Source organism: Enhydra lutris, unplaced genomic scaffold (assembly GCF_002288905.1).
Source record: "Enhydra lutris kenyoni isolate GAN:26980312 unplaced genomic scaffold, ASM228890v2 scaffoldscaffold62, whole genome shotgun sequence".
Taxonomy (NCBI): domain Eukaryota; kingdom Metazoa; phylum Chordata; class Mammalia; order Carnivora; family Mustelidae; genus Enhydra; species Enhydra lutris.
The window spans coordinates 12,719,515-12,734,151 of NW_019154146.1; the positions used below are offsets into that span (position 1 = coordinate 12,719,515).

The 14,637-nt window shown below is 34.5% G+C and overlaps 1 protein-coding gene across 4 annotated transcripts in view; it reads right to left on the reverse strand.

Moving 5' to 3' along the window:
• The window catches only part of LOC111158678 (SR-related CTD associated factor 8), a 90,301-nt gene that overhangs the window by 11,757 nt on the left and 63,907 nt on the right, over positions 1-14,637 (reverse strand). For all 4 annotated transcript variants that reach the window (XM_022520878.1, XM_022520879.1, XM_022520877.1 and 1 more), the window contains 6 exons: positions 9,919-10,050; positions 9,550-9,662; positions 7,865-8,058; positions 4,423-4,523; positions 1,970-2,083; positions 363-519 (listed from right to left, as the gene is read on the reverse strand). In XM_022520878.1, the coding sequence (XP_022376586.1) occupies positions 363-519; positions 1,970-2,083; positions 4,423-4,523; positions 7,865-8,058; positions 9,550-9,662; positions 9,919-10,050 (811 nt within the window). The remainder of the gene's footprint in view (positions 1-362; positions 520-1,969; positions 2,084-4,422; positions 4,524-7,864; positions 8,059-9,549; positions 9,663-9,918; positions 10,051-14,637) is intronic.

Genomic DNA, 14,637 nt, shown 5'->3' on the forward strand with positions numbered 1-14,637 from the left:
AGCCTGCTTCTCCCTCTCCCACTCCCCCTGCTTGTGTTCCCTCTCTTGCTCTCTCTGTCAAATTAAAAAAAAGAAAAAGTCTCCATATACATAACTCTTTCTCTGAAACAGCAGAACTTCTTAAAAGACATGCAGGAAAAATGCTACATTTACAGACTTCTAAAACACTATACTTTGACATTCAGTAAATAAGACACATTAAGCATATATACTGGAAATGGCAGTGTTTTGTTTTTCTTTTCCTTTTTTGGGGGCATAGAATCCAGGAAATAAAATAAGTACAGTTCACCTTATCATGCACAACTCTCCTCAATTACAACTTTTTAAGCATAGTTTTTTTAAACTACCTTTAGTGTTCTTACCAGTATTTACAGTTTCCTGGTCAATCATGCCTCCTTCTGCAAAACCTTCCAAGTCATCCACTTTAACTTTCTCCCATGGTATATATGTAACTCCAAGATCCACATCCCAGAATTGTTTATATTCTGTTTTTACACCTTTGTTTAAAGCCCAAGCAATCTATTAGGAATGAAGAGAAGAAAACAGAAAGTTCAAGTATACAGTTAAACACCAGATAAAATGTTCAAAATTATATGCAAATAATGTAAATACAAATAAAATTATTTGGACAGGGATGCCTAGGTGGCTCAGTCGGTTAAGCGGCTGCCTTCACTTTGGGTCATGATCCTAGTGTCCTAGGATCGAGCTCCACATCAGGCTCCTTGCTTGGCAGGGAGCCTGCTTCTCCCTCTGCCTCTGCCTGCCACTTTGCCTGCCTGTGCACTCTGTCTCTCTCTGACAAATAAACAAATAAAATCTTTAAAAAAATAAAAAAATAATTAGCTAACAAGCAAAGCATCACTTGATGCTAGAAAAATAAGAGTAGCCAAGTTTTTCCATGTATCTCCTGTTTTTGTTTTTAAAATAAAGCCTGCATTAGATAGCAACACCATTTATAACATGGGATTTATTTCCACTTTTTACTAAAACTAAAAAACACACTTCCAAAACAATCCAAATCTACTTTTCACCATAAAAATGTCAACCTACATTAGTAATAATTAGAGTAGTTATCATAATTTAAACAGTATCTTGGTAGTCCTGGAAAGGAGACACTTCACACAGAGGAAACTCTCTGCCATGAAATGACCCAAACACTGTCTACCTTGGAAGTATTTTTTTTTAAGTTTTTAACTCAGTTGCAGAAACTGATGAAATAAATTATCTTCAAGTGCAGAAATAAAATGTAAATTAGTCACAAGAAGTAAAAATAAACAATAAATATACAATATACAAATAAACTACAATATGTTTGAAATATACAATAATATATTTATATACAATAATATACTTGAAATATACAATAAACACTCAGTTTAAAGATTAAGAGGAAAACAAAAATATACTTATTAATAAACCCTTCACAGTGGCCTGGGTTGTACAACATAAGATGTTAAAAAGGAGGAAATAATAATATACTTAAGTGGTAAAAATTAGGAAGCATTAGGAAAAAGTAGTGAATGAAAGATAAGCTTATTGGGGTGTCTGGTTGGCTCAGCTGGTGGAGCATGCAACTCTTGATCTCCGGGTTATAGGTTTGAGCCCCATACATTGGGTGTGGAGGTCGCTTAAAAATGAAAGAAAGGAAAAGAGAAGAGAAGAGAGGAGAGGAAGGAAAGAGAAGCAAGAGAAAAGAGAGAAAGAAAAGGAAAAAAGAATTTGTAAAGAAAGTTCTACTCATAAAATGGTGCCCTGGTTGAACAAGAGAACTGTGTGATTTCAAAGAATCATCTGACTAAAGTTTTAGTTACTATTTTTACCTATTTCTAATTCTATAACTCAACAATACTGAAATAATAAGCTTTTCTAGAGGTTTTTCCTTAACATTAAAAAAGAAGATGTATCAAATACAGGAACATTCTAATAATCCAATGAAAGAAGAGCATGGGTCCCTCCCCTCCAATCTTACCTTAATGACCTTGGACCCAATTTTATATGATCCGGAACTAAGTTTCTGAAGAGCCCGAAAAGCATCTTGTCGATGAACCATGCAGACGTAAGCACAGCCCCTGGGAGGAATCATCTATTAAAAAAAATTTTTTCTTTAGAAACAGTAAACATGAAGGCATTCATTCTGACATTATTTTATGGTTTTAATGAAACAGATCACTTAGACTAGTAAGACTCAATGGTTTTTCCCTTTTCTTTCTTTGGCTGTTTATTGGTATTATCCATGTACAACTAATTACTTAGTTTAAAAAGAATTCAAAATTTGGTTGGGTCTCATTCTACGTCATAACATAAGCAAAATCGTGAATATCATTTGTCAATCAAAGTTTGTCTAATACACAATATACACTATAACAAAAAGTGTAAAAAAGACATGTATACAATACAACCAGATAAAAAGAAACCAATACTGCATGGCCAACATATTTGAAAGCATATAATTTATTCAAATAATTGAAAGTATTTCAATTTTTCCAAGTGTCATACTGAGTAACGTGAGAAAGATTTTTGTTTGGGGGAAGTATCTTATCCTTAATATAAAATCTATAATCTACAACGAATGGTGACACTAAAGCTTCACTATACAAAACTTAATTTTGCCCAAGTGCTTCCGGACAAAGCTTTTAACACAAATAGGAAAACAGCCTTAGTGTTTTCACTTTCACTTAGAGTTCACGTCAAGCTTGTTTCCAAAACTTGAATACCAAACTTCTCAAAAAAGAAGTCTAACCCCCTACACATTTCTTTCTCTTCTGCAATATAGACCCAACTCTTTATCAATGCACTGAAAAATTGTCTTCCAGCTTACTAATGACCCCCTAAGTGCTAAATCGAACGGACTTTTTACTCAGTCCTCAAACTCCCCCAAACCAAGTGAAAGGTTTATAAATTTTCCATCAAATTTTCAAATTCTGGATTTTATCATTAGCCATTCAATACATTTCAGTTCACAAAATAACTCAGTACCTACTATTTGTAAGTACTATGCTCTTAAAAGGTAATACAGAAGAGGCAAACAAATGCCCAAATGACTACAGAACAAAGGCCAAAAATGTCACAAGTAATAGGACAATCCAAATGCTACTTGGATTCAGGATCCATCCTGAGCAGTGATTCCTGACTCTGCATTAGAATCACCTTGTAAATTGTGGCACTTTCATAAGAATTTAAAGACAATGATCTTGGGCATCCCTATTCTTTCAACTGTCAACACATTTCTGACGTCTCAGGTAGGGGAAAATAAGAAAAAAAGTTCAGAGGTTATATGATCAATCAAGGACTCTGGCAGATAATTTATGTTTTGACAGATGAAATTTGAAAAGACAAAAGAGTAAGGAAAGCTTACAGCATACTCCTAATGTAGGGAGAGGAATATAAAACTCCCAAGTTGAAACACTCAACCAATCAACTATTTATTGTCTGTGCAACTCAGGCAAATCACTGAGTTTCCTCACTGGTAAAAAGCAATGGGAATTACTTAAGCAGCTTCTTGTGAGGTTCCAACGAGATCATGTATGGTTGAAAGTAGTATACGAAATGGTCAAACAACTCAAAGAAGAGTGCTCTTATTAATAAGGAAAAGTCAAGTTTGGTCATGTAAGCATCTAAGATTAGAAAGGAAAAGCAGCCAATTTCCTGGTAAAAAATGATGAAAGTCCAAACAGACAGAAAAGTATAACAACAGTGAATAAATTCATAGGGTTAATGAATTAGGCTTCTGAAACAAATTTCTATAAAACATTCCATGACTTAGTTTTAGCCCCGGGGGATGGGGGGAAACAGACCTTCAGGAAGAAGAAAATGCTCAAAGGAGACTGGATGGAGCAAAAGTGCTGAAAAAAAATCAAGCTGAGGAGTGAAAGAGTTGCACTCAAGTTCAAACTCAAAAGTCAAAGACAGATTTTCTTGTCACTGTTTTTCTCTCTCTCCTCTTGAGAGAGGGAGAGATGGCGAGAGGAGCAAGGGGACTGGTAAAAAGACTGGGACCCCAAGTCCTATTGTGTCTCCACTATTATCTATGTACTCATGTGTAGGTGATTACAATTCTCTGGGACTCAGTTTCCTCACTTTCATTATGAAAAAAGGGGGGATATAACTAAAATAGGTCACAGATAGGGTTTCTGCTAACCCAAACACTAGATGCCTTTAGGAACCAAGTGCTAGCTATACTGCTATAACACCCCTAAGAATATTTCATTAGAATTCCACTAAAAAAGAAAAATTAATTAAGGAGAGTAACAGGAGCAGAAATAAACACAGAAATGATTAAAGTCAAATAATCCTTATAAGGATGTGCGTTATTAAAGGCAGATACTCTACTGGGTTCATTAGGAACCAAAGTGACTCTCTGACTGATAATCCTCTATATGTGTATTTTTAACCTTAAACTATGGTATAAGAGGTGATACTTACATTAATGGATTCAATTTGTCCAAACTCTTCAAACAGATTGGTTAAATCTTGCTGGGTCGCCTTCTTATCCACCTGACCAACCCACAAAGTAGTACTACATACTGTCAAGACATCAAAGAGACAAATGACCTAAATCACACAGACACAGCTATTTCTTTCAAGCAGCTGAAGAAAAAGCACTAATAAATAAGATTTAAGGGGGATATTTAAAACACTTAGGTGACATTTTTATCTGTTATGCTTAAAATGAACTAAAATCTCAGATGTTCATCTATACCTACTGCAAATTCAACCTCTTGTGTGTTACCGGATCTCAAGCTTGGCTGCATACTTTAAGCACCTATGGATAGCTGGGTCTCACCCTTAAAGATGAAGGGCTATGGGGTACAACAGGTTGGAAATTGGGAATTTAAAATTCTGTAAGTAATTCTAATATGCAACAAAGTCACAAAAACACTTTTCACTATAATCCTATCTCTGCACCTTTAATCCTCTGTGATGGAATGATTAAGTGGATGTTTCTTCCTAATCAACAGTTAAATCTGAAAACAGCACCTTATTCTTAAATAATGTGCACGGGGATACATGGGGGGAAAAGGCGAAATCTGAACTCCTTGTTTTCATGAAAAACTTAAAAGATATTTTAAATGCAGGAAGTACTTCTCTTTAACAAACAGACCTATACATAAGACCTGTCGCCTACTTTAAGCTGTACAGTTCATGACTCCAGCAACATTTTCTTTTCCTGAAAACACTTGCAAAATATTAACAACAGCTGATACATTCGCGGAGTTTAGTAAGTCTAGATTTACATCAATGTCATTTTTAAAGACAAAGTTTCCATCCTTTTGATGATCTTTTATCTATTATGGGGCAGGCCTCCAGCAGGTTTTTTTCTAGAGCTAATTTAACCCCACACTAGTGACTACTGCAAGATCTCTACAGAACGAAGGTTTTTCGACCAGGTTTCTCTACTCCAGCTGGTTTTAATTCAAAGGTCTTCCAGACCTGTGTTAGTTTTAAGAATCATTCAACCCGGGCGCCTGGCTGGCTTGGTGGGTTAAAGCCTCTGCCTCTGCCTCGGGCCATGATTCCAGGGTCCTGGGATCCAGTCCCACATTGAGCTCTCTGCTCAGCAGGGAGCCTGCTTCCTCCTCTCTCTCTCTGCCTGCCTCTATGCCTACTTGTGATCTCTGTCCGCCAAATAAATAAATAAAATCTTAAAAAAAAAAAAATCATTCAACCAACAGATTCGCTGGTAATGTTCTTACCCTATTTGTTCTTTGCCTCACACAGTCTCATCCTATGTACATATAATTTAATATTCAACTAAAGTCTCAAGGTACAATATATTACTTTTACTCTATTGCTGTAACAAAATACCACAAACTTAGTAGCTTAGAACAAAAAAACATATTCTCTTACAGTTGTGGAGGTCTAAAATGGATCAACAAGCTTGCATTCTTTCTGGACACTCTTAGGGGAGAATTTGTTTCCTTGGCAAACTGCCTACATTCCTTGGCTCCAACTTCAATCTTCAAAGCCAAGAGTGGAGCATTTACCCATCTTCATCTTTCTTCCATCTTCACATCACCTTTTCCCTCTGACCCTCTTGTTTCTCTCTTATAAGGAAGGACCCCTGGATTACACTGAGCTGTTCTGGATAACCCAAGTTAATCTTCCCACACCAAAATCCTGATTAATCACACCATGTGATGTAACATATTTACAAGTTCCAATAATTTGGCTATGGACATCTTTGGTCCTGAGGACCACTATTCAACCTACCACAAACCCTCAGCAAATTTTTAGACCTCTTTCACAATAGGTCCCACCACTTCAGTATTCTTTCTACCACATCACAGCTGCTTTAATCTTCCTAAAATATGTTCCATGTTTCCCCTACTGTTTCAAGGTAGTCTCTCCACAATTTTTCTCACAGAGAACTTTTTTTTTTTTTTTAAACCCAGAAAGCAATAATGAATCTCCCCCATTCCACGGCAGGTGGAGGGGGTGCACACGATGACGACGACATCGGACGGACACTGATTCCTAGAATATTACTGCTTGCTGATGTTTCATATCCACTGCACTACTCATGAATACTCTTGTGTTCAAAGGACTAATGTAGGGAAATACTACCTTATGTGTTTAAAATGCACTGGGGCCACATGAAATTGCTTTGGAGTAAGGAGAGTTTTGAGGCAAATAATGAGGGATATACTTTCACTGTATTTTCTTATGTGCTTTCTGAATTTTCTTTTTATGGTGTTTGACTCATGAAAAAAACCACAGCAACAGGAAATAAACTCCATGGTGGATAACTATGTAAAAGGTGGCAGCTAAAATATGGTAAGTAAAGTGAGGAACTAAATGGAAGAGACTCCACATAAAAGCCCTATCCTAAAACGGGTGATTCTGTATGTCCTAACGGTATCATGAGAAGGGAGGCACAGCATAGATTTTATGGTCAGATCTTTGATGTTACTTCTTTATCAGATAGCACTAAAATGTTTGAATTTGGTCTCTCACCCTAAGGAGAGAAACAAATTTTCAGACTTAGGAATATCAACATTATTAAATTAGCACTGGCTCTCACAATCAGGTAAGATTCTGGAAAGATAGCCACAGCTTGCTGAAAATGCCAGAACTTAGTAAGAGGCTGATTGTTGCCTTTAATTATAAGCCTGGGTATCCAGGATGATTCAGCAGTATAAATTATACCAATTACTTATCTATCTCCATAGCAGAAAGAGTTTATTAGGAGACTTTCAGAAATTAGACAACCTGATCAGTGTTCAGCTCTTGGCAAAGAATGACATTTCACCCCATTTTATGCACTTTGCTCATGTGCAGTATGTCTGTTCACCTTAGAAATCATAACTCACTAGAAATCCTTCAGAAATAATCTGGTACTACTTACATTCCTGCAGAGTAAACTCTCCTTCAAACTCTCATTATTAACAAATTTGTTCTAATTATACATTATCAATTAACATATAAAGGAGGGAAAGTTTGTACAATGGGAATCTCTCTTGGTGCCAATCCAGTAAATTTACAATTAGCTTTAAAATCTATATGGTTCCTTCAATAATTATTCCCCAGACCTGGTGGTCAAACTTGGCTATGACGCTCTGAATAGAAACCACAGTGTCTATGTAAGAGACAGTAGGCCTAGTCCACTTCATATGTTATGAGTCAAGTTCTGTATTTTCCAATTTGCGTTTAAAAAAAAAAAATCAACTCTCAATGATCTTAGTGTTTCATAAGAACCTGTTCTTCCTTTTTCTTTTCTCCTCTATCACTTAACAAAAACCAAAGATAAAATTATTCATTTACTAAACTACTTTTCAATTTCTTGGTCTAAAAATACAGTTGACTCTAGCAGTTAATGATTTTAACATCTGTTGAAACCAAAGATTTGTAAAATTATGTCACTTACCACTTAATGTTTTAGATCTAATTGGAGGTAATCCCTTCTTCTGTCGTTCTTTCTCCCTTTCTCTCGCTCTCCTTTCACTTGAGTATGAACGTGATGACTTCCTCTTTCTTTCTCTTGAGCGTGAGCGTGATCGCTTTCTGTGTTTACGTTTTCGAGAACCAGACCGTGACCGAGACCTTCGTTTTCTGGGTGATCTACAAAAAAAAAATCTTATTTTACTTCTAACAACAATATTATTCTTCTGTCAAACTTCTCACTTACAGGTAAAGGCGTGGGGGGGACACACACATAATACACACACACACAAAAGGTTGTTTTATATTTAATTACCTCTTAAAAAATGTTTAAGTAGAATGAAGTATCAAACATGCATTTTCTCAAACCTATGTATTGCTCAAGCCCATACTGTAATAGAGGTTTGTTTGCAATGATTCGTACTGATACCAGGAAGAAGAGAATCAGATTCTATCCAGTAAGTAGAATCCAGTAAGATTCTATCCAGTAATCCTTACTTTCTTTTCTTTAGTGTCCTCCAACTCATTTTTCAAGAAAGAGTCAAGAATAAGAATGAAAGACTAAAGAAAATTAAAAAATCCTTAGGTGATAAAGACACTATATTCTTAAAATTAGGAAACAGAGAATGTTTCCAACAGGGCATTAGACCACTAAAGAATTCTGCTTGTAAGTTTTCAACTTCTAAAATTTCAAAGTGCTTGACTTTAAATACAGGTGTTGCTGAAAGTTTCTTCTTTTCCTGTCAACCATACATCATTGTACTGCTTCAAAATGCTTAATAAGGAGGTTTGTTAAGACAAAGAAGCTGTTAAGATTTTAGCTCTAACACTGTATTTGCTTTGGCTAGATTACTCACTGAGCTGAGATGGGTTTATAGAGAGCAGAACTCACAGGCTCTCAATTACAAGAAGTAAATACAAATAACTTCTTGAAACAAGTAAGAAATGACTAATAAGTCATCAAAGATACTGCCCTTCTTCCAGCATATACTGCTCAGATTTTCAGGGATATTTACGTGCAGAAAATAGGTTATATTAATATTAAAGACTAATGACTTAAAGTTTTAAGACAATTTGTAGCAAATACAATATATATAAACTACATGAGAATTACCAGATTAAGAAACCTCAACTCAAATTTGAACAAGCATGTACATTAATGAGATTTAGCCATGTTGAAAAGTTAACAAAGAAAACTATAAGATATACTTTATAATAATCTGATACTATGCTTAATATTTATAAAAAAATTCTTGTAGTTTTATTTTTATGATCACTTTTGGTATTATTATAAAATGAAATAAAATCTAAGAAATACAATAGAATTTCTAACACTGTTCCTCTATAGCTTGACTGAACAGTTTTCAGAGGCAATAGTATCCTAAGCTGCACATAATCATAATATTATTAACTAAAATCTGGTATAATCCCAAATCCAAGTCTTATTATATGGTTAATTGGCTACAATTAATGTATATTATTCAAATAATGGCCACAGATATATACCCAATTAAAAGAGGACAAAGAATTCTTCTGTTTTTGAAATTGTGAATTACTTCTTTCTGGACAGTATGTCACCCTAAGAAAAACATTCCTTTAATCTTGATATAAAGAAACAGAGCCCACTTTTAAAAGTTCACACACAGCTACTCTTAAATATTATTGTAGAACCTTGAACGAGATCGTGAATGTGTTCTTGATCTTGAGCGAACAGCCACTTTCTTTGCTTCTTGTTCAAAGATCTCCTCTTCCACTCCATCTTGCCCTTCATCAATATCCATATCCTTGAAAATAAAATGGCTTATTGAGATGCAATATATACTTAAAATTCTGCCTTACAAAATATTCACCATAGCAGCATTAATGCCTAATATTAAGTAACATGGTCAGTATAGACCTTAAGTGTGAGGAAAAATTTAGGACATTATCATTATTTTGCATAAAAATATTTTACATAAAATAAAAACATTTACCATATTTTATAATATTTTCCTCTAAATAATTTAGAATTTATGACCTAGAAAAACATTAACTTTTTACCTGTTGCTGAATATCTATAGAATCATCCAAATTTGCTTCAGGTTCAAGGAAGTGCTGCTGACTGCTCCCTTGTGATGGTGAGGCAGAATGCTCTGATCCAAATGTTCCCTCCTGACTATCCTGAGGGGTTGCCTATTGAGAATGTATACAAACACACAAACATTAAAAAACCATGCATATTATTACAACAGAATTTAAACATGCAAACGTCACAATTAAAGTTTTAAAAAGGAGCCCAACACATATAGAAATCCCACATTAAATCATCTATAATCAATCTCAAATCACACTTTTGTACAAATCCAAGTTTACTTAAGAGCATGGGACACCTCTATAAAAGAGGGAGAAGGCTCTATTAGAATGGTAAGATCAAGTAGCTCTTCAAATAAATTTTTAATTGTGGAAAATATAATCATTATACTTCCAAGAATAAAGGTATTACATCATAAAAAATATATAACAGCACTAAGTTAAATGAATCTAGAATTTCAACGGCAATCAGCATTTTTATAAAATGCTATAATACTTTTAATGTGAAAGTACTTTACATTAAAGAACTAAGTCATACATTAATGTGTAGAGGCAAAACAAAGCTTAAATATCATCATCAAATTAACTGATCTAGTAAACAGTTCTCAATTTGGGCTTTCTCAACCTGTATTAGGAAGTATTCTGAAATATGTAATATATTTCAGAAACTAGTAAGAGTTAGGCAATGAAGACGAATTAAAGGAACACTTAAAATTTGAATCTCCCCCCTCTTTTTTTGCTGGGACTAGATGTATAGCAACTTGATATAGTCATACTACTTATGTGATACTTAATAGTCTGAATCCAATTTAACAACTGCATATACTACGGTGTTAACTAAAAATAAGAAAACTAATTATGAAAACGTCTTCCCACATAAATGTTTTCTAAAACATCTTTGCAGGTGTTCAAGATTAATAAAAAGAGTTACTGGTAGTACACAAGCTGGGAGATACTAAAATAATTAACAGAGAAGAGTAACTAAAAACTACTAGTCGCTTGTTACAAACTCTGTGATTGTGAACAAGTTACTTGAATTGTGAAATTCAGTCTCTTTATCTGTAAAGCACAGTGACTACAGACAACAATATTATAAACTTCAAAGTTAAGAGACTAGAGCTAACTGTTCCCACCACAAAAAAATGATAGTTTTAGGACATGAGAGAAGTGTTAGCTTATTACAATATATAAATGTATCAAGTCACAATGTTATACACATTAGTTATGTATCTCAGTAAGATTTTTAAATTCTTATTCTAATGACATCTATCTGAAAGAAAAAGCATAAAAATTAAGAGCCAAAAAGAGCATTTAAAGAACTGTTCCAAGTTTCTCACTTTATAAAGGAACAGGTTCTCTAAGAATAAGTAACATTTTCAAGGTTTAGAAATAAATGAAAAGCTAAAGTAGAAAAGACTTCTGTGAAACAACTATTACATGCCACAGTGCTGGCCTAAACATCAGTAAGCAACCACTCTTCCCAAACAAACCAAACACACTTTAAGCAAAATCCTGGCTTACATCTTTAAAAGTATAGTAACAACAGAATTCTTAACACAGAAAGCTCCATCTGGAATCTAACTGGTCCTCAAGTTAGTATGCATATATTCTTCACATCATATTTTTCTTACTTCTCCATTTATCTTAAGCTTCATATTCCCCCCTACCCTTGTTTTTTACCCTTATTTTCCTATTTAATGGTTAATTCTTGGTATAACCAACCAAGATCCACTGCAATTAATTTTAGTATTTGAGTTTTACCCATTTGGAAAGACTGTAATTTCATGACCTTTATCCTTTTTTTTTTTTTTTTTTTTTTTTTAAGCTTTATTCTTTCTTAGAGATCTTCTGAAGAACAAAGAGAAAATTTACTTCAAAATTCAACTAAGAGATGCCGGGGTCGCACAGTCAGTTAAGCAACCAACTCTTGATTTCTGCTTAGGTCATGATCTCAGGGTTTTGAGGTAAGCCCCCACTTTGGGCTCCGCACAAGTGCAAAGTCTGCTTAGGACTTTCTGCCCCTCTCCCTCTGCTCCCTCTGTGCAGTCACGTGCATGGGCTCTCTCTCAAAAAAATAACTATTAAAATAAAAATAAAAATTCAACTAAAAATTATCCCATTACCTTGCAATTAGCATTAGGTCCATTGGACCCTTTGCTGTGTCTAAGACACGTTGTGAGATTTTAGAAGTCTTATTATCTTAAATACTGAAACATTTTGCTATTTCATCATCCCAAGAATAATTCTGTTATTATCCATCAATTATTCCCAATTATTTCAAGAAAGACTAACAATACAAAAAAGAAAAAGGAATGTAATTGCCAAGAAGGGTGATTCAGTAGTGAAATAAAATCATCATCACCCAGTTGTACTGCATTACCAAAAATACTGTATATTTCAAGAAAGTAAAAATAAGGCTGGAGACACTATCTTTGTAGTCTGCTTTATGCTTTCCTGGGAACATAGTTGAATAGATTTTTCCATTTCTGTACATAATGGTAAGGAGAAGAAAACTGACACAGGAATATATTTCATAATTAGTAAACAAAACAGTAGAACATGATGCAAAAAAGAACAGCATTCTAGATTCTAATGACTAGGTATTAGTTTAATACCTAAGTGAACTATGAGTTTTCAGATGATCATAACCTAAATATATTTCTCAAACTCCAAAACTGATGGCAGAAAAATGTGTCTCTAGGGACAAAAACCGGGTCTTTCCATCCACTTAGTCAGTTAATAGGAAGGACTTTATCTTGCAGTATTTTGCAACAAGAACCCAGACTGTTCTATTTTGCTAAAAGAATGTGTGACATTTGAATTTAATGGACACAAAAATGTTGACTACATTTCAATTATGTAAATTAAAACTGCTCATCAAGTATTTCCCCCTATCTCTTTTAGTCTCACTTCTGTAAACTATCTGTGAGATGACTTCACATATATTTCAAAAGGATCCATTGGACCCAGGTGGCAAATGACAGCTTTACTGATACACTGGTATACATCCTTAGTATATATCCTGGGATACACTTCTAGTTTCTTCGATGATGTCCTCATGTAAAGCATCAATACTGAAAAAATAGAAGACAGAAAACTGAATACTGAATAAAATACTGAAAAAATAGAAGGGTAACAGCAGCTAGCAGAGACTTCTTTCAAAGTTGGATTAACACTCATGAAGTGTCACGTTTTGATCAGTTATAGACCCATGTTCCTCCATTTTTTTCTGTATAAGTGACAAGAAACACTGTTGAAAGCCTTACTGAAATTCACACATGCTAGGCCATAATCCTACAATTGCAGTACCATGAAATGCGATTTATGTGAGCCGAGATATCAAATCACTTAAAGCAACTCAAGGCTCTTAATATTATCGCCCATCTTAGGTTTTATCATGTTCAATTCTACTCTTTCCATTATATACTCCTATATAAAAAAAATACTGAATCAAAGTAAGTTACATATGATAGCTCTTCATTATTAAGTGGCTATACCTTCCACAATCTTTCTATTCCTAACATTCTTTCAAAAGCCCTTTTTATGAGTCCTACCATTTTCATTATCAGTATTTTGAGCTATAGCTTTCTGGACATCTTTTGAATATCCTGATAAAACAATTATCAATATCATGAACTAGAACTTACTTCAGACAAGGGCAATCATTCTCCTTCCAACAGGACTATTACTCCCTTCATAATTCAGCCACTCCTTGAAGTGCTCCATTTTCAGTGGTTTTCTATTGTTAGGGATACTAGATATCAACTCACATGCAGGTGTGGTCAGGGCTGCAATGAGTAGGGTGCCACTGGCAATCCCATTCCTTTCTTTAAGACACCCTAAGAACTTTTAGGTGGCCGTAAGGAGCTCACTGGTAAACAAAAATGCTTCATTTTTCTGCATTATTTCACCTTATCTTCTTCATATGAAAGCAACTGGTTTGGTAGAGACAATTACACAATTTATTAAATTTAATGGTTACCCTGCTGATACACTACTTTCCAACCGGAAATTTGTCACAGGTTTTGAACACCATCTACCTGATTTATTAGAAAAGTTGCTTTTCTTTCACCACTCCCTTTCTTCAACACTCACTTTTGAACAACAAAAGCTTTTAACAACATGTAATTCTTTCAAAAGGATCTAATTTTCTTAAAATTTTGAGATTATGTATTAACTAAGACCAGAGCTCTGTTTTTCTTTGGTTGGTGAGATTCTTAAGACAGAATAACCCTGAAAAATGGAATGGGAAGAAATGAGAGATGCAAACAAACCATGAGCAATTCCTAATTAAGGGAATATTATGGGAGTATATGGGAATATATGGGAATGAGAGTTGCTGGAGGGGAGGTGGGTGAGGGGCTGGGGTAACTGAGTGACAGGCATTAAGGAGGGCACATGATGAGATGAGCAATGGGTGTTACGTGTAACTGACAAATTCCTGAACTCTACATCTGAAACTAATGCTGTATTATATTTTGGCTAACTGAATTTAAAGAATAAAAAAGAACAAAAAGAAAAATGTTCTCTCAAGTTCCTAGGAATTTTCACTTCAATAATTTGGTGTTAATTTTAAGAATACTACTTTGATTTTACCACTTCTTTTACAACTCCTGAAGGGAAACTGGAACTAAGACAATTAAAATTGCCACATTTACAAATGGACAAATCTGCCGTTGGATAACCTCT